The 27248-nt window shown below is 44.8% G+C and overlaps 1 protein-coding gene across 1 annotated transcript in view; it reads left to right on the forward strand.

Annotated features, from left to right (window-relative positions):
- Nucleotides 1–204: 204 nt before the first annotated feature.
- The window catches only part of LOC144050294 (uncharacterized), a 43479-nt gene continuing 16435 nt past the window's right edge, over nucleotides 205–27248 (forward strand). Inside the window, exons 1-2 of the mRNA XM_077563416.1 lie at nucleotides 205–346; nucleotides 16576–19105. Coding sequence (XP_077419542.1) covers nucleotides 18541–19105 — 565 coding nt within the window. The 5' untranslated portion in view covers nucleotides 205–346; nucleotides 16576–18540. The remainder of the gene's footprint in view (nucleotides 347–16575; nucleotides 19106–27248) is intronic.

Below are 27248 nucleotides of genomic sequence, written 5' to 3' on the forward strand. Positions count from 1 at the left end.
AGGGCAAATCCCCATTGGCTGTTTAATATTCAATTAGGCAGAACGTAGACAAACTGTCATCACGCCGCGTTGCATCATGGACCTTTCTGCCATTTTTTGTAGCACTCGGTCCGTTCCTGTTTGAATTGCTATCTGCATCTCTGCTTACTTTTATTTACTCAGCAGAATTTAAGTAGCTGTCTGGTGGAACCATGTTATGTTACGGGGTGAAGCAGCTCCTATCAGCTTTCCTGCTTAATGGAAGAAGGAGGAAGACAAGTTTTAGCGCTCATGGGGATGTTGGATGACGGCATCAAATGGAAGAAAAAAGAGAAGAAGCTAACCTGCTCCCTACGTTTTTATTATGGTAAGTTACAAAATACTGTACTGCATTTAAGTTCTGCATCCTATTGTTTTCTCCTCTTTTGATCGTGCCTCTATCATTACAAGCTTAAACAATGCATGCCATCATGAGTGGTGTTGTATAAGGAGTGGAAAGGAAAATGTTACACCATCCGTTTTTCTTTAGTTCTTAATGCCTGGTACCACCAAAGGTATATCGTGAATAATAGAAAACATGGAATACCTTGGGCGTAAGAGCACTGTGTTAGGCAGTACAATGCCATAGTTATTGATGTAAGAATTTAACTGATTTTGGTTACAAGACAACCATACAAAATGATTTGTTATAAGCTGTTGAAATCAACATATCAACAGTCAGTCAGCCGCTTGCTATAATGTAATTAGAGTTAATTAACTACGTATATATTGAGTTTGCTTATTTTGCTGCATGAAAAATATAATTTGTTCATTAAATAATAAAGCATTTAATTTCTTTAGGTACATATTAAATATTGCAATAATAACGATATTGCTATATTCAGCAACATTGCATATTGCCTGATTTTCCAATATCGTGCAGCCCTAGTTCCTGAAGTTTTTGAGCCAGCTGATGAGACCAATTTGACATGGTCATTAAAATATCTGTAGGAAGAGTCTGAACCCTGAAGTTTGACCTTGACAGTAGGGAAATCAAGAGCTCCTGAAGAATGACAATATTAACATTGGACTCTCATAATTTGAAGTTTTAATAGCTTTTGCAGCATACTGTATAAAACATTTTTTTTCTCCTGTTAGTTGTTTACACCTTTAATGAACTTATTTAAATGTGTCTTTCAAACAGGATCATTGAGTATCGGAAAAGTTCTTTCATCAGTAACTATGGCGTTGAGTTAACAGTGCTTTGGTGCATTCCATGTTTTTCTTTTGTCTGTGAGTTACACGATATACCTTTGGTGGCACAAGGCACTAAAATGCACAAGAAAATAAAGAAAAGGGGTGGTGTTTTTTTCTTCATCATAACTATGCACATACAATGCCAATGTAGTGTATGTAACTATCACATACAATTTAACAGCTTGTCTTGAAAGCCTGCGTGTGATAGTAGCACGGGTAAAAGATGCACACCTTTTATGTTACTTATTGTAATGAAAATGTTGGAAGTAGTCTTCGATTTGAAAGTTAGCTTCTTTTTTTCTTCCAATTGATGCTGACATCCAACATCCCCATGAGTGCTAAAACTTGTCTTTGCCCCTCTTTTGCTAAGCAGGAAAGCAGTTAGGAGTTAGTTCACCCCGTAACATAACAAGGTTTCACCAGACCAGTTACTTAAATTCTACTGAGTAAATTTTTTATTTTATTTTATTTTTATTTATTTTTATTTAATTTTTTCTGGAGAGTACTACTGAGTAAATAAAAGTTAGCAGAGATGCAGATAACAATTCAAACAAGAATGGACCGAGTGCTAGTAAACTACAAAAAATGGCAGAAACGTCAATGACGCAACGCGGCGTGACGACAGTTTGTCTACGTTCTGTCTGATTGGATATTAAAAAGCCAATGGGAATTTGCCCTGCTGCCCGACTCCTGATTGGTTGACAATTGTGGCACAAATGCTACGGCTCGACCCTCGTATCATAAGCGGGAATCAAGGTATTGTACACGTAGCGGAGACAAGAAGCAAGCGTGCGCGAGGATGGTTTTGTGCGTATGAAACACATTTTTGTACTTACAAAACACATTTTACACGTACAAAACACATTTTTTGTACGCACGAAACACATTATGTACATACGGAACAGTTTTTGTATGCACAAAATACGCTTTTGTGCACAGTATTTCCCATTACGCTTGCGTAATTGTGGCACAAATCTTCTTTTTTTTAGCGAGAGCTCAGTATTGTTCATTCAGTAATCTTACCGATTCGACATGTCATCATCATTGCTCTCTCTTTTTTTTTTTTTCTTTTTTTGTATGTGCGTGAGTATGTGCATGTGCGGGTGCGTGTGCATGTGTGCGTGCATGTGAATGTGTACTCATTAATTCACCCAAAACCTATTTAAAATCCCATACCATTCACCTAAACCGAATACTACAGAATTTAGCTAGAGTCGTGAGGTTGTCAGGAGACCCAAGGAAGGATTAAAGCAAAGAAAGGAAAGTCAATTGCGGCACAAATCTAATGCCATACTGCAGCGGGTATCATTTTACAGAAGTCCCTGTGAGAGCGTGTGGTGTACTCTGTTTGTGTTCTCATACAAGCCTTGCCCACATGGTTCTTCTCACTCTAAATGAACACAGCACGTCCCGGAAGAGGCTATTGATTGGTTAACATAGGGAACGATGTGAGGGTAACAGTCTGACAGGGTAGGACGGATTTTACTAGTATGGCTGTACTCAACGCAGACACAGAAACCCATCTTAGCACACACATACAAAACTCCGGTAACACGCCAACCAAAACGCTGCAATAACAAGTGCGCATGAAACTGAGAGTGGAGGCTTTTCAGGGTGGAAATACAAGCACTACTTTGAATTCTTGTGGATAAAGAACGCTAAAAACATTGTGGTAAAATGTAAGTTATGTGCTGGACATTGAAGACATTTAATATTTTCAATTTGTGGTTTTACTGTTTTTGAATTTACTTATAGACATATAGATGTGATATAATCATGAGTGTTTAATAGAATACAGTGGAATAATGATTTTGTGAACTTTATTTTATCCTCTCACCCTCAAAGCTATTGAAGATAGGAATGTGCATGATGTTATCAGAGCCTTTTGTCATTAGAGACTAAAAGTCTGGGGTCAGATCCTAATTGCATTTGTTCCCCCAGTCAAGAAGGGGAACTGTATGTAAATGTCTGTTTACTAATAACATTACACCTTTGTTTAACCTGGAATCTGTCACACCGCGGTGAGGGTGTCTTGTCATTTCCTGTTTTATTGTGAAAAGTCTGACTCCTCTCGTTTCAGGTCACTTGCCCTTTCTCGTGTGGTGTCTGTGTCAACCCTGATCCCTGATTGTTTCCACCTGTTCCCCATTACCCTCATGTGTTAAATAGTCTGCGTTTTCCCTGTCTTGTGCCGAAGTGTTTTCGTTTGAGCCACTGAAGCCTGCCATAGACCACAGCCTTGATACCCAATTGCCTTGTTGCCTTTATTGCCTTGTCTCGTGAGAGAACCTTTGTTTGTAATTTTGTATAGCTTAGTTTTGTTTAGTCATAGAGTGATTTTTGTTTTTGAATGTAGTTTTGAACTTCCTCCCTTTTGGAGCGCTTTCAGTTAATGTTTGTATAGTCTTTATTTTCTCCCTCTCATTGAAGAGCTTTTGTTTTGTTAATTAAAAGCTGCTTTACCCTCCACCTCTTCCTCTGCGTCTGAGTCCAAAAACAGCCTCGTTGTGTCAGAACACTTCGGCCAGCATGGACTCAGCAGAGAGAGAGCAATTGATCGCAGCTTTGCAGGCTCAGGATGCCCGTCTACGCCGACAGGAGGAGTTTCAGACCGCCATGGTAACGCAAATGACCGAGCTTTCAGCTCAGATTCCGGGTGCTCGAAGTCGCACCAATAGCCCTCCGTCCGAGCCAGAGACTCAAGTTACCTTGCCGATCCTACCCGTGCCATATACCGGATCAGGGATCAAGTTAGCCTCTCCTGAGCGATTCTCTGGAGAGCCAGGACAATGCAAGGCCTTTTTAACAGACTGTGACATTCATTTTGAGTACTCCCCCCAGGCTTTTCCCACAGATCGTTCACGGGTGGCTTTCATGATCTCTCACCTGACTGGAAGAGCCAGAGCCTGGGCCACGGCAGAGTGGGCCCGCTGTTCCCCACTTTGCAGCTCCGCCCCGAAATTCCGAGCCGCTCTTCAGGGAGTCTTTGACCCAGCCTGTTCCGACCGGGAAAAGACCCGGCAGCTAAGCAGTCTGATCCAAGGAAGGGACTCCGTGAGTGACTATGCCATACGCTTCCGCACTCTTGCGGCAGAGAGTGGCTGGAACACCACGGCGCTCTACGACGTTTTTCTCAAGGGCCTGGCAACGTCCATCCAGGAGCTTCTCATCGCAGTCGATCTTCCACTGGATTTGGACTCCCTCATCGCCCTGGCCATACAGACGGATCATCGGCTGCAGGAGGTGACGCAGAGCCGCGCTCGCCGGACCAGGACAATGGAGGGCTTCCCGCGCTTCCCAACATCAGGGGGGTCAGCTCCTCTCGGATCCCTGTCAGTTCAGCGGCAACCAGCTCCCGCGCAACCAGAGGAAGAGCCCATGCAACTGGGCAGAGCGCGGATCTCGCTGGAGGAGAGACGGCGTCGACAGCGGGAAGGGCTGTGTTTCTACTGCGGGAACCGAGATCACCTCGTGGTTGCCTGCCCAGCCAAAAGGACCCAAGAGGTGAGTCAAGTCACGACTCTGGCGGCGGCTCCACGAAGACTCACGTCAGTGAGGATCGATCATCACACCACTCCCACAGACCTCTATGCCCTGATAGATTCTGGGGCCGACGAGAGCCTAATTGACTGGGGGCTGGTGAGACATTTAGGAGCCAAGACTGAGCCGTTAATCAAGCCCATTAAGGCTAGGGCCCTGAATGGAAGTGAACTATTCATTATTACGCACATCACAGAACCCATCCAGCTCCAAGTCGGCAAACATAAGGAGCACCTAGTTTTTCACGTTTTTCAGTCTCCTTCACGGACCCTGGTCCTAGGACACCCCTGGTTGTGTGAACACAATCCCCATGTAGACTGGGTAACTGGCGAAGTTCTGGGATGGGGAAAGAATTGTGTGAGCCATGGGATTGGTTCACCAAACCGAGAAGTAGACATCACCACGGTTGATCACATTTCTGTCAAATCCTTCACAGACGCAGAATACCTGAATTTGAGCACCGTGCCTCCATGCTACCATCACCTCCAGGAGATCTTCAGCAAGACCAAGGCCATGTCGCTCCCACCCCATCGTGCCTATGACTGTGCCATAGAACTGATTCCTGGTTCCACCATTCCCAAAGGACGCCTATATTCTGTTTCAGGACCAGAGAAGGCGGCCCTTAGGGATTACATCGAAACTTCCCTGAAGGTTGGACTGATTCGTCCTTCCTCATCACCAGCGGGAGCAGGTTTCTTTTTTGTGGGGAAGAAAGATGGTTCCTTACGGCCATGTATAGACTATAGCCCCCTTAATGACATTACGATAAAGAACCGCTACCCTCTTCCTCTCATGTCCTCCGTCTTTGAAAATCTCCAACAAGCCACGATCTTTACTAAATTGGACTTGCGCAACGCCTACCACCTCATTAGGATCCGAGAGGGGGATGAGTGGAAGACAGGGTTCAATACACCTAGTGGCCATTATGAATACCTGGTCATGCCCTTCGGACTCACTAACGCTCCTGCAGTTTTCCAGGCCATGATCAATGACGTGTTGAGAGACTTTCTGGACCAGTTTGTATATGTTTATTTAGACGACATACTAATATACTCGACAGATCTAGCCACTCATCAGATCCATGTTTCCAAGGTTCTTCAAAGACTGCTGGAGCACAAACTGTATGTTAAGGCCGAGAAATGCGTCTTTCATGCTGAAACCGTCTCTTTTTTGGGTTTCGTCATAGCTCCGGGGAGGGTTCAGATGGACCCGGCTAAAACTAGGGCCGTGACGGAGTGGCCCACTCCTGTTAGCCGCAAGAAGGTTCAGCAGTTCCTCGGGTTCGCAAACTTCTACAGACGCTTCATCAGAGGGTTCAGCGCAATAGCTGCCCCTCTGCATGCCCTCACCTCCACTCTGGTGAGGTTCAGTTGGTCACTGGCGGCTGAAGCCGCTTTTGAAGCACTCAAGAAACGATTTGTCACAGCTCCGATCCTCATAGTACCAGATCCACAGCGGCAATTCATGGTGGAAGTGGATGCGTCCAATGAGGGGATCGGAGCTGTCCTGTCTCAACGCGCAGAGAAGGATGGAAAGATGCACCCCTGCGCATTCTTTTCACGTCGATTATCCAAGGCCGAGCGGAACTATGACGTTGGGGACAAAGAGCTTCTGGCCGTCAAGCTTGCTCTGGAAGAGTAGAGGCACTGGCTTGAGGGGGCAAAGCATCCATTTGTGGTCTGGACCGATCACAAGAACCTGGAATATATACGCAAAGCCAAGAGACTCAACTCACGCCAGGCCAGATGGGCACTGTTCTTCAACCGGTTTTCCTTCTCTCTCACTTACAGGCCGGGGTCTCAAAGCGTCAAACCCGACGCCCTGTCCCGTCTCTACGATCCTGAGCCTGTAACTAAGGAACCAGAGACCATCCTTTCGCCGGACTGTGTGATCGAGAGGGAAGTGAAACAAGCCAACGGGGAGGCAACCCCACCAAAAGGGTGCCCGGCGAATAGACTATTTGTTCCAGAGCAGCTGCGCCCACAGGTGATCCATTGGGGTCACACCTCGCTTCTATCCTGTCATCCGGGAGTTCGACGGACAATTTACGCCATCTACCGGCGTTTCTGGTGGCCTTCCATGGAGCCGGAGGTCCGGGAGTACATAGAGGCCTGCTCGGTTTGTGCTCGAAACAAGACATCCACCAGCTCACGCATGGGTCTGCTACAGCCTCTTCCCATTCCTTCTAGACCATGGGCAGAGATTTCCCTGGATTTTGTCACGGGACTTCCTCTCTCCAAAGGAAAGACCACCGTTCTCACAGTAGTTGACCGATTTTCTAAGATGGTCCGATTCTTAGCCTTGTCAAAACTTCCCTCAGCCAAGGAAACGGCTGAGGTCATGATTAAACACGTTTTTCGCGTTTACGGGTTCCCTAGAGACATTGTGTCGGATCGGGGGCCCTAGTTTGTGTCACGCTTTTGGAAGGAATTTTGCCGCCTAATAGGCGCCAAAGCCAGCCTAACCTCAGGGTACCACCCTGAGGCTAACGGTCAGTCGGAACGTCTCAACCAGCAGCTGGAAACCGGTTTACGGTGCCTTGTATCTCAGAACCCGGCATCGTGGAGCAAACACCTGGTCTGGGTTGAATTTGCCCATAACTCCCTGCCCACCTCTGCCACTGGACTCACCCCCTTCAAATGCGTTTTTGGATACGACCCTCCTTTTTTTCCTAACCTAGAGTCTGAGGCCTCTGTTCCCTCAGCCCATGCCTTGGTCCGTCGTTGCCATCGTGTCTGGGCAGCCGCTCGGCAGGTTCTGGAGCGCCAGAGGGACAGAGGCAAGCGAGCAGCGGATCGGAAAAGGAGACCTGCTCCAGTATACCAGCCAGGGAACGAAGTGTGGTTGTCAGCCAAACATCTGCATTTAAAGGTGCCATGCCAAAAGTTGGCGCCTCGGTTTGTGGGCCCATACCCCATCTCCAAGGTGATCAACCCGGCCGCGGTCCGTCTTCGCCTGCCTCGGTCCCTGCGTGTTCACCCAACATTCCACGTAAGCCAAGTCAAGCCAGTCAAGGAGAGTTCTCTGGTTCCGGCTCCTACGCCCCCGCCGCCTCCTGTGATTGTGGATGGGGGGCCCGTCTACAAAGTCAAGCGATTGCTGGCCGTCCGCAAGCGGGGCCGGGGCAGGCAGTTCTTGGTGGACTGGGAGGGGTATGGGCCCGAGGAAAGACAGTGGATACCTTCCCGCTTCATCATGGATGACTCTCTAAGTGAAGACTTTTTTAGGGATCATCCTGACCAGCCTGGGCCGTCAGGAGTCGGCCCTAGGGGGAGGGGTACTGTCTGAGTCCAAAAACAACCTCGTTGTGTCAGAATCAACATGTCTGTATGTAAACGTCTGCTTACTAATAACATCACACATTTGTTCACTAGGAGTCGACATGTCTGTCCTTTAATCAACTTAGGAGGGGAAGAGGAACCTTTTATCTTTTGAGTATAAATGAGTCGATGTTCTGTAGATTGTTACACACTTGGGGGCCCGACGTTGCATTCAGATGTGGGTGTCCTGACTGTGTCTTTAGAAGCTTCTAAATAAATCCTTGCAAGGAACTTTCTTCATCAGATCCTGATACAATTATTTGGACACGCAAAGATTACACTTAATATAGTAATCAAAATATTCCTTCAACATAAAGAATTGTCTACAGCGACAAAGAGCAATGCAAATTTATTAAAACAACTTTAGTCAGGTTTGAAGGCTAGAAAGGAAGAAATAGACAGATGGGAGGAAAGGAAATTTGGAGAGGGGTACAGAGAGAGAGAGAATTGGAGAGAGGGGGAGAGTGAGAGCTAGAGAAAGAATACATAATACTGCCACTAGTGGTACTGGAGTAAAGCGTTTGGAGTATTGTGCAAGTCTTAAGCCATGTTTTTTCCTTTTCTTCTTAAGATACCTCTTAAATACCAAGCTTTCCAAGTTCGGGGTGGTCGTTAATAGCACGTTAAAAAAATTATGGCGTTAAAGGAACTTTAAATTAATTAAAATTTAACACACTATTTTGACAGCACTAAAATCGTGAATTGTTTCATCTCTAGTTAGAGTATGATGTCTTTCACAAAAACAGTCCTATATAATTGTAGTCAGATTCATGAGTTTGATTTTAAAACTAAACCAAACATTCAGGAAAAAAAAAATGTATCAGTGGTCTCAAACAGGCGGCCCCCTACTTGACAGTTGACATCAAAGTTTAATGTTAGTGCCCTGGGTGTTTTTTATGTACATGTTGTTGTTTTTTTTCACTTATGGGCTAGCATAGCTTTGGCTTATGACAGTTTTCGTAAATCTGAAGTGAACACACACACACAGTCCCAATCATGTCTTTTTCAAAACCTGCCGTGAAAAGAACAGCTGGCGACGCGAAAACAAAAAGCAGCCAGGTAATGATCATAATGAGAGCCTGTTTAATGATAATAATATGTTGGTATTGAGTAGAAGCAAGTTTGTCATGTGTATGAAGTATGTCACATGCAGTGTTGGAACTAACGCCCTTACATTCTTTATGTTACATAACAAAACTACTTTTTTGCTGTAACTTTTAATGTAACGCTTTACATTTTCCCATTCTATAACGGCTCTATAATTATTGTACAAGCATTACCCAAGTTACTTGTGTTTCGTACGTACAAAATGTGTTTCGTGCATACAAAAAATGCGTTGTGTACGTGCAAAAATGTATTTCGTATGTACAAAATGTGTTTTGTATGTACAAAAATGTGTTTTGTACGTACAATACCGTCCTCGCGCACGCTTGCTTCATCTCTTCACTACGCGTACGATTTACTTCGGTTTGGTTTCTTTTTTTAGCTGTTCACAATCACAATACGTCACAAAAACAGTCTTAATGACAATATTTGTCACATCTCAGGCAATTATTTTGTGTATTCATCATTTATTCCAACTATTTTACTATTTAGTCAATATATATTGCGTTTATATTCTTAGGTTTATTTACGTGTTTACAATTTCAGTCCGTACATTTTGTTGTTTAAATTACATCTTTAACATTTTCTTTCCAATGTTTGACGTTAACTGGATAATTTCCGGCCAATCCTGTCGCGTAACGTGTTCGTTAGGCCAGTGGTCCCCAACCTTTTCTGTACCACGGACCGGTTTAATGTCTGACAATATTTTCACGGCTCAATCTAAAGGTTTAGCTGATAAAAACAAAATAAAATGACAAGAAAAAAACTGTGGTATTTTCTCTATAATAATAATGAACGTAAATCTACTGTGTAATCATGTGCAATCTCGGCACATACAGCAGCCTTATTGAAAAGTGTCTCAATATGCGTATTGAGGCCGAAAGCACTTTCTTATGTTCATCCATCTTTTTATTTTATTTAAAATGGCAAGATGTTAGGTAAATTTCTATATTTTGTGAGTCTGAAAATAGTCTGTTTGCTTTGTCAATGTTGACGATGTCTTCAGTTGATTATTATTTTATTTATTTTATATTGCACAGCAAATTTTGTTTTGAGGGCAAGTTGATAAAAAATTAAGATTCATAGTGTTTGGAAGGAGTTGTCATTTCTCTTAGTGTAAAACAGAACTATATATATATATATATATATATATATATATATATATATAGTAACTTAACGTAGTTACTTTAATAATTGAATAACTAGTAACGTAATTAGTTACTTTTTTAGAGAATTAACAATAACTCTTAACACTGGTCACATGTCCTACAAAGAGAGAAAAGAAAGGTACACCTACACTCTGTATGGCGATAAGGCAACATAACATAACATCCAAAGCAGAGGTGGGGGAGGTGTGGTGGCTCAAACCTTTTTTTTTTTTTTTTTTTAAGAAAGGGGAGTGTGCTGTATTTTTGCTGTTAAAATATTACGTTTCAACATCTAGCTTGTCGTTATGTTGGAAGACCCAACAACGACCCCCCTTCAATGCCCCGAAAGTTGGTGAATTTGCAAAATCGCAGGGTGGTCAATTACTTATTAAACTCACTGTAGCATTGATCGAGCCAAACTCATGTGAACAACACAAACTTGATCAGGAATGAATGACTTGCAGTCAAATTCCAGTAAAGGGTGGTAGTTTGTTTTACGTTCATCGGAAAGTGGAAACGCTTCATAACAAGCTATTTTACATGTCTGTGAAACAAAAGATAATTGCTTTTTGGATTATTTCCCTTGTAATTAACAACTCTGAGTTCATATAAGTTAATGAGAGTTGACACCACTGACAATACGAATGAATATTTTATATCAGGGATGGGCAACTAGGCAGCACCAATGTCCTCATTCAGAGTGGCACGCATTTCTGAAACTAAAAAGGTTTACTGTAGCTGACCAATTATAATTTTTAATAATTGTGTTTGCCTATAGATGACATGCAGTGCTCAAAGCAACACCATTCAAATGGTCTTAACTCTTTCACTGCCAGACGTTTTCAGAAACGGGTTGTCCCCACTGCCAGCCGATTTAAGCATTTTGAGTGATCTTTCAAGGTCCACAGAAAATGTTGTGTTTGGACTATGGAAACACATACTACCAAATGAAAGATTGGACTCTCAGCTTTCATCAGAAAAAAAAAGTGTTTGTTTCTACCTTATTCCGTTCTTCAATAATCAACAATAGAAAATGGTTACTTTCACCGAAATTCTCTGTTTTGAAACAAAAAATGGAGAAAAAGAGCTTTTTGTGAAACGATGTTATTTCATGCACTCTAGTGAATTGTACACTTCTTTTTGTCCATGAATGATGCCACAAACACCTAAATAGTGCTTTACTTCTGTAAAACGCTTTCACCAACAATGAAAAAGTGTTTTTTGATTGCAAAATACGTTTATTTCCATTCAACAGTGTAACAATTTGACAAAACAATTTCGCAAACTATTTACAAATGTGTGCAACTGTGGTACTACTTACAATTATGTGGATGTTTCAAATACAGTTTTTCCTTTTGTAACGCTCTCCTGCGTGCAAGTAGACGCCAGGACTCGCACAACAGTTTACTTTCACTTTCGCATTGGTCCGTTTTGCGTGCAAACGTTACACTTTCTTGACGGCCTTTTTTTCCGGGGAATAAAAAGCAAGTAGCAGACTGTACACACTTCCTCCGATGAATATGCATTGGACTCGGGGCACTCTCCGTCGTCCGATCGAACGTCCGCCTGTGCGTGCTCGGATGTGCTCCGCGTTACGACACCGTCATAGCCGCCGCGTCAGCGGTTCCAATTTCGCCGTCAAGCTCGGATTCACCTTCATCATCATCGATGATGATCATCGTCGTCATCAATGTACTATTTTAGCGTTGGTCGATGCCTTTTGTCTTGTAAGTGTAGAGCTGCTTGCAAACGCTCGCCATTGCCCGTTCCCTCCTCCATCTAGCTTCATCTAACGTCTTCTACTGCCGCGTCAATGCTTCCCAACCACGGAGTCGCCACCCTCATCTTCATCATCGATGATGATCATCGTTGTCAACAATGTGCTCTTTCAGCGATGCTTTTGGTCTTTGAAAAGAACGGCTCGGCGTGAGCTCCTCGCGACCGGCCGCCATTTTTCCTTTGTCTTCCATTCTCATCTTCTGCTAGATGCTCTAGCTCCGCCTCTACTGACGCCCACCCGATCTTGTCAAAAGAGAGTCATCGCTGCCCTCTAGGGGCCAAAAATAGTCATTAGGCACAACAGACCGGCTGGAAACTTTCACCTTTCAGCCTTGCCCGCACCCGTTTAAAAAAAAAATAAAAATAAAATTGGATGAAGTCTTTAGACGTCATTGGCAGTGCTCCGTAGGTTTTTACTTGACGTCTATAAACGTCAATGGCAGTGAAAGAGTTAATATAGACCTATGTATACCTACTTAACTCATGCACTCCCAGTCATTTTCACAAAAGCAATCCCCTTCATTATCGGTTATTTTGCTGGATTTTGACTGAGCTCCAAGGCTCACAGAATATTGTGTTTTATTGTTATAAAAACATAGAACCTGCCAAAAGAAAGATTAAAGTCTCTTCTTTCATCAGGAAAAAAAGTATATGTCTAGTGATAAAAGATGATATAATTTGTCATCTTTTGCGTGTTCCAAAAAATGGAGATTAGACTTCTTTGCGAGAAAGGCTCCTTGAGAGACTTCGCGTCCAACCAAACGACTTAAAAATTTACCACTACCTTTCTCACATAGATCCCACCTCCAATATAATTTTGCAAGATGAATACCAGCTGCAGCGCTCCCAAACAGACAGAATTCCTAAAACGTGGATAAAATGTCCACTTACCGTAATTAATGTGGCCTGGAATTCTTTCCGTCCGTGAACGGCCAGCTCGCAAAATGTCCTTTTTCGTCACCATTTGATAAAAGATGATATAATTTGTCATCTTTTGCGTGTTCCAAAAAATGGAGATTAGACTTCTTTGCGAGAAAGGCTCCTTGCAAGGATGATTTATTACAAAGATCTCTGGTCACACATATTGAATATCACGTAAAGAGTGCCATCCAAGAGTGCGTGTGCCCCCTCCCTTGAGAGAGAGAGCTCTTTATAGAATCCAATTCTGTAGAAGAACGCCTTTTCTCCTCCCATGAATAAGAAAAACAGATTGGTTCTCACAATGTTACATAATATGAGAGAAAAACAGAGAAGAAAACAGAATCTCAGTACACAGTTTGCACCTGTCTTCATCTTTTTAGACACAACATATTCTTTAGTGTACTAGTTCGTACTTTTTTCCCAAAACAAAATCTCAGTCAACAGATTGAACTTGACATGGCCGTGATCATATAGTGGCTAGCACTCTGCGTGTGTGTGTGTGCTCTCTCAGGCAGAATATGTTCTCGCGCTGGACACTGAGAAGAAATTTTAGACAAAACAAGGTACCAGATAGGTCATGGTCGAATTATATTGAGTTTAACATTATTTCACCTGCTCTACACATCTATAAAACATTTCAACATGGTTAAAATATGAAATAAAGAATTAAAAATGTTAATAATGTTAACACTAGCTATTTCCGTCTTGCAGCAATTAGCATTAGAATATAGCTAAGTTTCATCATTATTCACAAATCTATTTAGAATTCTGAGTAATTTAGTTTTTTTTCAACATGGCTCGGGTTTATTTCCTTTACTCTGCTGCCACCTGCTGGCCGTTTGTGAAATAACTGCCATTTCTTCAACCGTTCTTTGCAGTTGAGAGGCTGCATCAAAGCCTTCTGTATGCTCTAGCATAAAAAAAACAACAACAAAATGTATAAATACGTCTTTGGGACACTTAAAACCATTAAAATAGAACGGATTTATACGTTTTTGGGAACAAATCAGTTCATTACCTTTGAGGTGGAACGACCTGTGTGGTACACGGAAGTAATGCAGTCAGGCAATATGGAGTAGACCTAGATTGACCTCTTGCTATCTCTCGCTTTCTCATCATTGCTGGAAATGTCATTGTTGTTATTCTATACGCCTCATTCTTGTTTGTATTAGAGGCGGGCACTTGCATTTCTTGGGACTTCCCATCATTGATGGTTGCCCACATTTTCGACGAATGCGTTATGATGCGAAGCCTTGAAAAAATACACAGATTGAGAATCAACTGAAGCAGGCTTTCATCTGTCGATCCGGGTGAATACAGACGGTACTTCTCAGTCCGTGAATTTTTTCGAGGCGTCATAAAGCACTCGCCAAAAATGTGGTCAAACTGTCTCTGGTTTTAATCATTTTAAGCAACTTTTTGTACTGTCAATTTAATGTGAATAAACGGAACAAACCAAGAGTATAATCCGGAGTTTCATTTTCATCCACGCATCGTCAAGCTCAGGCTTTACTGATTATGAACCTACAGAAGATGCTTTCTTCTGTGACAATAACTGTTTATTTTTACAATCAGGTGGTTATTGATCCACCACAGCTTGTCTTTGTTTCAAAGACTGCAAAGCTCTTATCCTCAAAATTCTGCCACTTTCCGTTCAACCTGTCAAAACTCCCCAAATACAGTGGAACCTCGGAGTTTGAACGTCTCGGAACCCGTACAAATCGGACTTCAACCAAAGAATCTGAGTAAAAAATGCCTCAGAGTTTGAACTCATTTTCGGAATTTGAACACCCAAACAAAGCAAGCTAAGACGATAGTACCTTGAAAACGGGTAGCCGAGTGAAGCCGATCAATGCGTATGCTCACGTTGCGGTAGTTGAGACGATGCACTGCTCCATACTCGCGAGTGCATTTTTATTTTTCCACAACAATTTTCTTTGCCATGGGCCCAAAGAAAGACAACAATGCCAGTGGCAACAAAGAAAAACATACAGTGCTACGAACCACAGTGGAATCAGGAAGGAGATTATCGTGTAGATACCGTGACTACTTCTGTAAATACTGGCACGATGACCCCTTTGGCTGTTCAACAACGTGCCTGACGTTACAACGCACGCAAGGACCGTTTACTAGTCTAACAATATGCTCAATGTAAAATACACAAACTCAGCACTGAACTAAAGCTAGCATTTATCATCCACTGATGCCATCACATCACAACAAAAAAGGTAAGGTATTTTTTATTGTTTAAAAACTGTACTGTACTGTAAATGTAAAAAACATAAATGGAAATTTAAAAAAGGAATTTTCTGTTTTTGTAGCTTGGGAACAGATTAATTGCATTAACACTATTTCCTATGGGAACAAATGTTTCCGATGTTGAACAATTCAGACTTTGAAAACTTTGCAGGAACGAATTATGTTCAAACTCCAAGGTACCAAGGTAGTTAAAGTACTACTGATTGCCACACCCACCTACGTGGGGTGAAATTCAATCTCCACATTTGACCCATCCCCTGAGAAAGCATTGAACAGCAATGCAGGTCGCACTCGGTAATCCAAACCCCCCAATTCTAACCCATAATGCTGAGTGTCAAACAGGCAATGGGTCCTATTTTTATAGTCTTTGGTATGACCCGGCCAAGGACTGAACCCACAACCTCCTATTCTCAGGGCGGACACTCTACCACAAGGCCACTGAGCTGGTATAAAGTTGACAGTTTAAATGAGGATTTGGGTTTTTATGTGTTTGTTTGTCTCCAAATTGTAAGTAAAAGCAAACGTGGTGCCCCTACAGACGACTGAGGAAATTAGGACTTCCTCAATTGCCGTTCAAATTATGAATTAATCGCAAACGACGACCCAATTATCAATACACTTGATATTTTTCCCCCAAAAAATCTATGCTTTTGGCCAGTCCACACGTGTGTGCCTCATTTTTGCCAATTATTGGCCAATCTTAAGTGTTGAAAATGGCTTGCTCTGTTTGATGAAGCAATGTTAATGGTTGAACAAACAAGCCGTTTTGGGGGGGTTCCTAAAAAGTGCTGATTTTAGAGTCACAAGGTTTTGGCCTGATGCCAGCGATATGTTGTTGTACTACCCTCTGGTGGCGAAAGTGGTGTTTGCGCCTTTGTATGTTTTTTGACCCACCAGTGCTACCTTAGTGCATTGTATATCAAGCAATAGCTACTACACGGCTACACAGCTAATCCAGAGTATTGAAGCCTTTAATGTTTAATTTTAGCTCCAGAAATATCTGTCTGCAAGTATGTTCTTTTCAGAAGTGTTGGCTTGCACTAGGTTATTGAATCGGATGTTTAGACCGTGTTTTAAGTTCTAATGTGACATAAATTACTAGGCGCTAGTTAGCATAGCAAACCCTACACAAAACAATCCCGTTTTGTGTAGGGTTTGCAGGGTACACCCTGAACTGGTTGCCAGCCAATCGCAGGGCACACAGAGACAAACAACCATCCACACTCACACCCTATGGACAATTTTGAGTGTTCAATTAACCTGCCATACATGTCTTTGGAATGTGGTAGGAAACCGGAATAGTCGGAGTAGCCGGAGAAAACCCACGCAAGCACGGGGAGAACATGCAAACTCCACCCAGGAAGGCCGAAGCCCGGACTCGATCTCACGTCGTCTGCACTGGGAGGCGGACGTGCTAACCAGTCAGCCACCACCGTGCCGCCCTTGTGCTTAATATGTATACTTAAGTATATTTAAACATTTAGAGACTCCTATTGAAACAATTTTTTTATGAAACAAATTATTTGGCGTAATCTTTGGATACCCTGTAGTATCCTTGCACATTCCCCTCCCCCACACCCAAACCCATTTTAAAAAAGTCTGACTGCCAGTGGCCTCCCATAATCGCAATGGTAAAAAAATATATATATATTAACTGAAAGGGAATAAGGTGTGTCTATAATGCAATGGGACTGTGTGTGCTCTATGTGAGCTATGGGAAGTATTACACTAAAATTCATACTTTGACGTTTTAATGAGGGTTCTGCATGCCTCATACCTTACACAGACTGAGAGAGTACTGCTTCCTTAACAGATGCTTTTCATTATGCTCATTGCCTGTATGTTCTATATAGCTCAGTCATTTAGTGACAACATAAATGTTTTGCATGTACGTTTTTGTGCACTGTGCCCTATCAATTGGTGGAGACCTTTGGGCACTGTGTGTCTGTAATTCTAGGCTGCTTTGAAATATTCATACAGAGACCATCAAATCTGAAAGATTAAGATCAGTCATATTCCCACTACAAACACAACCATGAAGTACCTTATTGGTGTAACACTACTGGGCTGCATTTCCAAGGGGTAGAGTCCTGTCAATGATAAACACATTACTGGAAATAGTGGCATTTTAGACAATTAGCTTACAGGTGATTTGGTGCTGGCAGATCATGGCTTTGACATCTGGGACAGCGTAGGACTCGTGTGTGCTGAAGTAAAGATCTCTGCATTCACAAATGAACCCTGCCAGTTGGATGCATGGGATGTGGAGAGCACACGGAAAATAGCCCGCCTCCCAAGTCGTGTAGAAAGGGTGATTGGCACTTTCCACACTAAGTACCGTCCGGTACATAATTCTGACCCTGAAATACCCATCAGCATAGTGTTAGCATGCAGAGTTGAGGACATAACTTTCCTTGACAACATTGGAAAAATGTGCTGTGCACTAACCAACCTGAGTCCTAGTGCTGTTGTGCAACATCAATAATACATTAAATTTAATACTGATTTACTTAATTTAATAATAAACTTAACACCATTTAATACAAACACTACACGTCACGTTTTCTCGACAGTAAGGTGTACACTACACGTCACTTTTGCCGCAAGTGCGTGGAATTTAGCCTGAGGGGCACAAGGGTGGAAGTACGAGTTTTGGGACACAGACTATATGACGCAAACAGTAATTGGAAACAGCGGAAGTCGGAAGTCTGCGGCATATACCCCATTACAGCTCTAAGGTACATGCAATCTTGAAAATACGCAACAAGAATCTGAAATGTTTCAAGCTTTAAGGTACTTAAGAATGTGCAACAATCCATTCATTCTCTCTTTCTCTGTCTCTCTCTCTCTTTTGCACGCTCACAGACCAGGAGTGGACTAGTGGAGCTAACGGGTTAACATAGCTCTTTTCGTACTATTTCATTGCTTTTGGATGACTGGATGGATGTTTTTGTGTTATCGGTATCGCCAGGAGCTTAAAGAGACTGGTGACCGGCGTAAGATACCCGTTTAGAACGAGACCAGCGTACGGTGTCTCTCAATGTCATGTTTATTTCTAGTCATGTTTAGTTCCTGTCACGTTTAGCTTCTGTTTTCCTTGTGTGTTCCCCTTGTCTTGTCATTTCCTGTTTTAGTTTGAAAATTGACTCCTCTCGTTTCTGGTCACTTGCCCTTCCTCGTGTGGTGTGTGTGTCAACCCTGACTCCTGATTGTTTCCACCTGTGTCCCATTACCCTCATGGGCCTGACGCCGCCATGGAAGAAGCGAAGAGACCCCGCACGAGAGCGGCCGAAGCCAGGAGGCCCGCGGCTGCAGTGGCGAGGACGCCCAGGGTCCAGAGGCTGCCGTGGAGGCGGCCGACGAGGCGCGAGGACTTGAGGCTGCCGTGGAGGCGGCCGACGAGGCACGAGGACTTGAGGCTGCCGCGGAGCCGGCACGGGGGCCGGGAGCTGCCGCGGAGCCGGCACGGGGACCGGGAGCTGCCGCGGAGCCGGCACGGAGTCCTGGGGATGCCGCGGAGCCGGCACGTGAACTTGGGACTGAGGCGGAGCCGGCACGGGAACCTGGAGCGGACGCGGAGCCGCTACGGGAGCCTGGAGCTGCCGTGGAGCCGGCACGGGAACCTGGGGCTGCCGCGGAGCCGGCACGGGGACCTGGGGCTGCCGCGGAGCCGGCACGGGAACCCGGGGCTGCCGCGGAGTCGGCACGGGAACCTGGGGCTGCCGCGGAGCCGGGACGGGAGCCTGGAGCTGACGCGGAGCCGGGACGGGAACTTGGGGCTGACGCGGAACTGGCACGGGAACCTGGAGCTGCCGCGGAGCCGGGACGGGAACCTGGAGCTGCCGCGGAGCCGGCACGGGAACCTGGGGCTGCCGCGGAGCCGGCACGGGAACCTGGGGCTGCCGCGGAGCCGGCACGGGAACCTGGGGCTGCCGCGGAGCCGGGACGGGAACCTGGAGCTGACGCGGAGCCGGGACGGGAACTTGGGGCTGACGCGGAGCCGGCACGGGAACTTGGGGCTGCCGCGGAGCCGGCACGGGAACCTGGGGCTCCGCGTCAGCCCCAAGTTCCCGTGCCGGCTCCGCGGCAGCCCCAGGTTCCCGTGCCGGCTCCATATATATATATATATATATATATTAATACACACTAACATTAATAGTATTGATGATAATAAGATGGATAAACCTTCCATAGCAGCTATCCCTTACAATAAAGATAAGCTTTTTCTTTCTTTCTTCTTTTTTTTTTAAGAGAACAATTTAAAACTAGAAAAATTCCCACGGAAATTTTGAATGGGACTGCTGACTCTTTGGTAATGAGCTGAACAGTTTAAAATTTAAACCACTGGAATCGCTCTAATTGTCTAGTGAGCAAAGATTGTGGCCATGGTGACGAGTTGAAGTGACGTCACGCACCCACATTGCATTGAGATTGAATGAGAGACGCACACCTCAAAGAAGAGCCTCCCACAACTTAACTCTTCAAGATACAGAACATGCTCGTGTTCCCCTTGCCGTTCTAACGAGCCATTTCTTGAATCTGTATCTTGTCTAATAAAAAAATAATAATAAAATAAACCACTGTCCTAGGTAGAATAACAATATGTGCCTGCTTGCTTTGCAAGCAGTCCCATAATAACACCAATAATAAACCACTGTCCTAGGTAGAATAACAATATGTGCCTGCTTGCGAAAATCTGAATTGAGCATTAAGTCTTGCAGTGTGAACGTAGCCTTTGTCAGAACAGCTGAAATTTTCAGGACACTGAATAGACTTGTTTTTGCCCTATTTTCCTTGTTCTTTGCATTCACCATTGACCATTTCCAAAGATAACTGAAGCAGACAGGAGACCCCAACACACCCGTTGATGTCAACAACTGCCTGGATATATGATTGCATAGCGAAAGGGGGAAATACTTTTTCGTCTTTCAGAAGAGCTATGTGAAATTAATGTTATAAGTCAGAAGCTTTATATTACCCAAGGTGAAATGCAAATGAACCACACACTATTTTCATAGTGAGACAACGCGGCTTAGTTTAACAAATATCATTGAAATGGATAGATGTCTTTAGCATACTTGGTAAAAAAGTGAACAAAATAAACCTTACAGAAACCCTGAAGCTGGTGATTTTGCACGTGCATGTAAAATAAATATTTTCGACAACAACAAACGAAAAACGAGGGCTTTTTAGTCATTTTAAAACAAGTGTCACATAAGAGTGTTTGCATCCCTGGATGAACTCAAACTTCTAAAACAACTGAAGAAGACTCTTATTTTTAGAATAAATGTTTTTTTTTTTTAATCTTTAGTTTTTAAATTTAAGACGGCAGCTTCAGGGTTTCTGTAAGGTTTATTTTGTTCACTTTTATTAAATTGCTATGCTGCTGACTCCTATCCACTCTAATGATGAGAATGATAGAAAGGACATAACTCTCAAATTGCCTGAGTATTCCTTTAAGGTTGTAGCAGTAAGATATGCACTGTGTATGTTTTGAGAGCTTCTATCATAGCACTCATTACAACAACTGACTGTTCACTTACGTGAAAAACAAAGAAAAGTCTATGTCACTTTACCTAAAATCCTAAATTTAAGGAATTTACAAATTATGGTCCTTGAATTACAGTAGATTAATGCAAAGTGACATTAAATTATTTGATGAGATGTCTGTCATGTTATCCAAGGTATTCCATAAGGCACATAATGACAATCTCTCTAGTCACACTGAGTCCTGTAAAGGAAAACAACAACTGATTTAAACAACAAGTTTATTTATAAAAATAACAAAGACGGGACTATTAACAAGAACGCAGTGATTTGTACCTTTAGTAAAAAATGATTTTCGTATCACGGAAGCAGCTCAGAGTGACTTATCATTTAAGACTCTTTTCACTAGCAGGTAATCCTATTACCTATTTTAGGGTGGGTTTTTGATTTGAGGAGTTGTTACTGTAGCCCCAGTTGACCCAGATATTGCAGCTTTAGATTTTTGTTAACCTCTAACTTTTCCTGATTACCAGTTTGTTAGTTTAGCTCAAAACCCCCACAGCTATTAAGAGTTCATTTTATGCCATCCATACACGAACCTCATCTTGTGGAAGTTTAGATTACATTTTAAAATAATGCCTGGCCTTGTTGATGTGTTTAAACTATTTTTTTTTAAATGTCATTTATATATATATATATATAATATATATATATATTTCAAATATTTTCTTTTTTGTGTATTCAATTGATTAGTCCGTCCGTCCGTCCGTCCGTCTTCTTCCGCTTATCCGGGGTTGGGTCGCGGGGGCAGCAGCTTTAGCAGGGAAGCCCAGACTTCCCTCTCCCCAGCCACTTCAGCCAGCTCATCCGACGGGACCCCAAGGCGTTCCCAGGACAGCCGAGAGACATAGTCTCTCCAGCGTGTCCTGGGTCGTCGCCGGGGCCTCCTGCCGGTAGGACATGCCCGGAACACCTCCCCAGGGAGGCGTCCAGGAGGCATCCGAACCAGATGCCCGAACCACCTCAACTGGTTCCTCTCAACGTGGAGGAGCAGCGACTCGACGCTGAGTCCCTCTCGGATGACCGAGCTTCTCACCCTATCTCTAAGGGAGAGCCCGGCTACCCTGCGGAGGAAACTCATTTTGGCCGCTTGTATCCGGGATCTTATTCTTTCGGTCACGACCCACAGCTCGTGACCATAGGTGAGGGTAGGAACGTAGATCGACCGGTAAATCGAGAGCTTTGCCTTTCGGCTCAGCTCCTTCTTCACCACAACGGACCGATACAGCGTCCGCATCACTGCAGACGCTGCACCGATCCGCCTGTCGATCTCCCGCTCTAACCTACCCTCACTCGTGAACAAGACCCCAAGATACTTGGAACTCCTCCACTTGGGGCAGGACCTCCTCCCCGACCCGGAGAGGGCACACCACCCTTTTCCGACTGAGGACCATGGTCTCGGATTTGGAGGTGCTGATCCTCATCCCAACCGCTTCACACTCGGCTGCGAACCGCTCCAGTGAGAGCTGGAGGTCACGGCTTGAAGAAGCCAACAGCACCAGATCATCTGCAAAAAGCAGAGATGCAATGCTGAGGCCACCAAACCGGACCCCCTCAACGCCTTGGCTACACCTAGAAATTCTGTCCATAAAAGTTATGAACAGAATCGGTGACAAAGGGCAACCTTGGCGGAGTCCAACCCTCACCGGAAACAAATTCGACTTACTGCCGGCAATGCGGACCAGACTCTGACATCGGTCGTACAGGGACCGAATGGCCCGTATCAGGGGGCTCGGTAACCCAAACTCCCGAAGCACCCCCCACAGAACTCCCCGAGGTACACGGTCAAACGCCTTCTCCAAGTCCACAAAGCACATGTGGACTGGTTGGGCGAATTCCCACGCACCCTCGAGGATCCTGCTGAGGGTGTAGAGCTGGTCCACTGTTCCACGGCCGGGACGAAAACCACACTGCTCCTCCTGGATCCGAGATTCGACCTCCCGACGGACCCTCCTCTCCAGCACCCCTGAATAGACCTTACCTGGGAGGCTGAGGAGTGTGATCCCTCTAAAGTTGGAACACACCCTCCGGTCCCCCTTCTTAAATAGGGGAACCACCACCCCGGTCTGCCAATCCAGAGGCACCGTCCCCGATGTCCACGCGATGCTGCAGAGACGTGTCAACCACGACAGCCCCACAACATCCAGAGCCTTCAGGAACTCCGGGCGGATCTCATCCACCCCCGAGGCCCTGCCACCGAGAAGCTTTCCAACCACCTCGGCGACTTCGACCCCAGAGATAGGGGAGCCCACCTCAGAGTCCCCAGACCCTGCTTCCTCAAAGGAAGGCGTGTTGGTGGAATTGAGGAGGTCTTCGAAGTACTCTCCCCACCGGTTCACGACGTCCCGAGTCGAGGTCAACAGCACTCCGTCTCCACTATACACAGTGTTAACGGTGCACTGCTTTCCTCTCCTGAGACGCCGGATGGTGGACCAGAATTTCCTCGAAGCCGTCCGGAAGTCGTTTTCCATGGCCTCACCGAACTCCTCCCATGCCCGAGTTTTTGCCTCAGCGACCGCCAAAGCCGCATTCCGCTTGGCCAGCCGGTACCCGTCAGCAGCCTCCGGAGTCCCACAGGCCAAAAAGGCCCGATAGGACTCCTTCTTCAGCTTGACGGCATCCCTTACCGCTGGTGTCCACCAGCGGGTTCGAGGATTGCCGCCACGACAGGCACCAACCACCTTACGGCCACAGCTCCGATCGGCCGCCTCAACAAATGAAGCGCGGAACATGGTCCACTCGGACTCAATGTCCCCCGCCTCCCCCGGGACAATGGAGAAGCTCTGCCGGAGATGGGCGTTGAAACTCTTTCTGACAGGGGATTCTGCCAGACGTTCCCAGCAGACCCTCACAGTACGTTTAGGCCTGCCTGGTCGGACCGGCATCTTACCCCGCCATTGGAGCCAACACACCACCAGGTGGTGATCAGTTGACAGCTCCGCCCCTCTCTTAACCCGAGTGTCCAACACATACGGCCGCAAGTCCGATGACACGACTACAAAGTCGATCATCGAACTACGGCCTAGGGTGTCCTGGTGCCAGGTGCACATATGGACACTCTTGTGCTTGAACATGGTGTTCGTTATGGACAGTCCGTGGCGAGCACAGAAGTCCAATAACAAAACACCACTCGGGTTTCGATCGGGGGGGCCATTCCTCCCAATCACGCCCCTCCAGGTCTCACTGTCATTACCCACGTGAGCGTTGAAGTCCCCCAGTAGAACGAGGGAGTCTCCAGGGGGTGCGCTCTCCAGCACACCCTCCAAGGACTCCAGAAAGGGTGGGTACTCTGAGCTGCTGTTCGGTGCATAAGCACAAACAACAGTCATGACCCGTCCCCCCACCCGAAGGCGGAGGGAGGCTACCCTCTCATTCACCGGGGTAAACCCCAACGTACAGGCGGCTAGCTGGGGGGCAATGAGTATGCCCACACCTGCTCTGCGCCTCTCACCGTGGGCAACTCCAGAGTGGAAGAGGGTCCAGCCCCTCTTGAGAGGATTGGTACCAGAACCCAAGCCGTGTGTGGAGGTGAATCCGACTATATCTAGTCGGAACTTCTCAGCCTCGCACACCAGTTCGAGCTCCTTCCCTGTCAGAGAGGTGACATTCCATGTCCCCAGAGCTAGCTTCAGTAGCCGGGGGTCAGACCGCCAAGGCCCCCGCCTTTGGCTGCCACCCAACTCACTGCGCACCCGACCCCTTTGGCCCCTTCCACCGGTGGTGAGCCCATGGGAAGGGGGACCCACGTTGCCTTTTCGGGCTGTGCCCGGCCGGTCCCCATGGGTATAGGCCCGGCCACCAGACGCTCGCCTTCGAGCCCCACCTCCAGGCCTAGCTCCAGAAGGGGGCCCCGGTGACCCGCGTCCGGGCAAGGGAAACGAAAATCCAAGGTTTGTATTCGTCATTGGGGTCGTTTGAGCCATGCTTTGTCTGGTCCCTCACCTAGGACCTGTTTGCCTTGGGTGGCCCTACCAGGGGCATGAAGCCCCGGACAACATAGCTCCCAGGCTCATTGGGACACGCAAACCCCTCCACCACGATAAGGTGATGACTCACGGAGGGGCAATTGATTAGTCATGCACTACAATTGTGTTCTAGCATTGAATTTTTTTTTTGAGGACCTTTAGCAGGTATCAGATTAAAATAGATTCATTTGATTAATTAGTTGAAAATCCTGTAATTAATTAGATTAAAAACTGACCCTGTAACAAAAGTGACTCTCCTGTTTATGTTTACATTGGCACTTTGGAGCTAGACCATAAAATTTCTTTCAGTCTGCTCAATAAAAATAAAACATTTTGAAAACTGGAAAATTCATATTAGGCGGTGGTTTAGGGGTGTAAACACTTTTTCCCCCCGTGCCTTTCTGTCGCTACTGAAGGATTCAATAATCGCAGCAAATGGATTACCAGTACTATGGATGTAACTGTTCACAGAAGTCTCATTTCGGTACGTACCTCGGTTTTGGGTCACAGTTCGGTACGAGTTAGTTATAACAGAAAAAAACAAAAAGTCCAAAAAGCTGAAATTTCATTGTTTTTCCATTTATTTTAACAGTTTGTCCAACATATTGTCATTTTGAAATTTTAGAACTACCAAAGATAACTTGGCATAAGATGCAGATGCACATAAAAGTACTCAAGCTTTATTATGGGACTGCTGAGCGTAGCAAGCGAAGCTGCTGCTTGCTTGCGTAGCAAGCAGCACATATTACTATTCCTAGAAAAAAGGGTTTATTATGGGACTGCTTTGCGTAGCAAGCAGCACATACTACTATCCTACAGAAAGGGGTTTATTGTTGCGTAAATTATTATTATATCATCTTCCACCGATTTTTCCGCTTAAATGCGGCCCGTACCGTAGATCGCACTGGGACAAATGAGGTATCAAACGATGCGGCTCGATCGGACTCGGTGCGGCATTATTTTTCTAGGAATTCCCACTTACCATGGCGACGCAATACTCCAAAAACTACCCCAAAAAGTGCCATAGGAATGAATGGGAAATGGAAAGAAAAAATCACACATCAAGCACCTTTTTCCAAGACACGCTGTGCACGCATACGTTATCCGACCGATACGAATTTTAGCTCATTTTGTAGGAATTTTTCCCATCTTTAGCTCAGTGTCGAAATTTTTTTTAAGGAATGAAAGCTCTCCCCTCTGTGCGGGTTCAAAGACAGTGAGTCATATAGCATTTTAACACACTCTGTTTTAGCAATTAGCCAGAGTGCCGGGAACCAACAAATCTCTTGCCAAAAGTCAAAAGTTTCAATTCAACTCGTCACCATGGCCACAATCTTTTGTCACTAGACGTCAAATTCTCACATTTTGTAGTCACGAGTGTCTTCTTTCAGACAAACTAACTTTTATTTGGCTAAGGTGTCATTTAGTACCTTTATTTTCCCTTTAAGCGAGTAGAAGTTGGACTCTCTCGCCTATCTCTCCCATGTTAATTTGGGCGACTTTTTCCTCTTCATTTTGGATAAATCATAAGTATTCAACCTGCTCTCATTTAGTCATTTTTCATCCGATTAAAAAAATGAGAACATGCTCGTGTTCCCCAAACCCTTGCCGTTCTAACGAGACATTTCTTGAATCTGTATCTTGAAGAGTTAAGTCGTGGGAGGCTCTTCTTTGAGGTGTGCGTCTCTCATTCAATCTCAATGCAATGTGGGTGCGTGACGTCACTTCAACTCGTCACCATGGCCACAATCTTTGCTCACTAGACATCAAATTCTCACATTTTGTAGTCACGAGTGTCTTCTTTCAGACAAACTAACTTTTATTTGGCTAAGGTGTCATTTAGTACCTTTATTTTCACCTTAAGCAAGAGAAGTCGGACTAATTCGCCTGTCTTTTACATGTTAATTTCAGGCGCCTTCCTCTCTCCATTTCTGATAAATCATAAGTTTTCAACCTGCTCTCATTTGGTCATTTTTTATCCGATTAAGAAAATGAGAACATGCTCGTGTTCTCCAAACCCTTGCCGTTCTAACGAGTCATTTCTTGAATCTGTATCTTCAACCGTTAAGTCGCGAGAGGCTTTTGTTGAAGGGGTGCTTCTCTCATGCAATCTCAATGGAATGTGGGGCACGTGACGGCTCCAAGTCAAAAATGTGTGTGCGCTCTTAAAGTGACAGTGACATATTTTTAGATTATGGTTAACTTCCACATTTCTTGACCGATTCCAGTCATTTAAATTTTCAACTGTTCAGCTCATTTACATTTTTTTAAATACATTTTCAGGGACAGTGAGATACTTTTAGTTGATGTTGATTATGGTTAACTTCCACATTTCTTGAGCGATTCCAGTGGTTTAAATTTTAAACTGTTCAGCTCATTTACAAAAGTCAGCAGTCCCATTCAAAATTCCCGCAGGAATTTTTCTAGTTATTATTATTATGGGACTGCTG

This window comes from Vanacampus margaritifer, chromosome 4, assembly GCF_051991255.1.
Source record: "Vanacampus margaritifer isolate UIUO_Vmar chromosome 4, RoL_Vmar_1.0, whole genome shotgun sequence".
Classification (NCBI taxonomy): Eukaryota; Metazoa; Chordata; class Actinopteri; order Syngnathiformes; family Syngnathidae; genus Vanacampus; species Vanacampus margaritifer.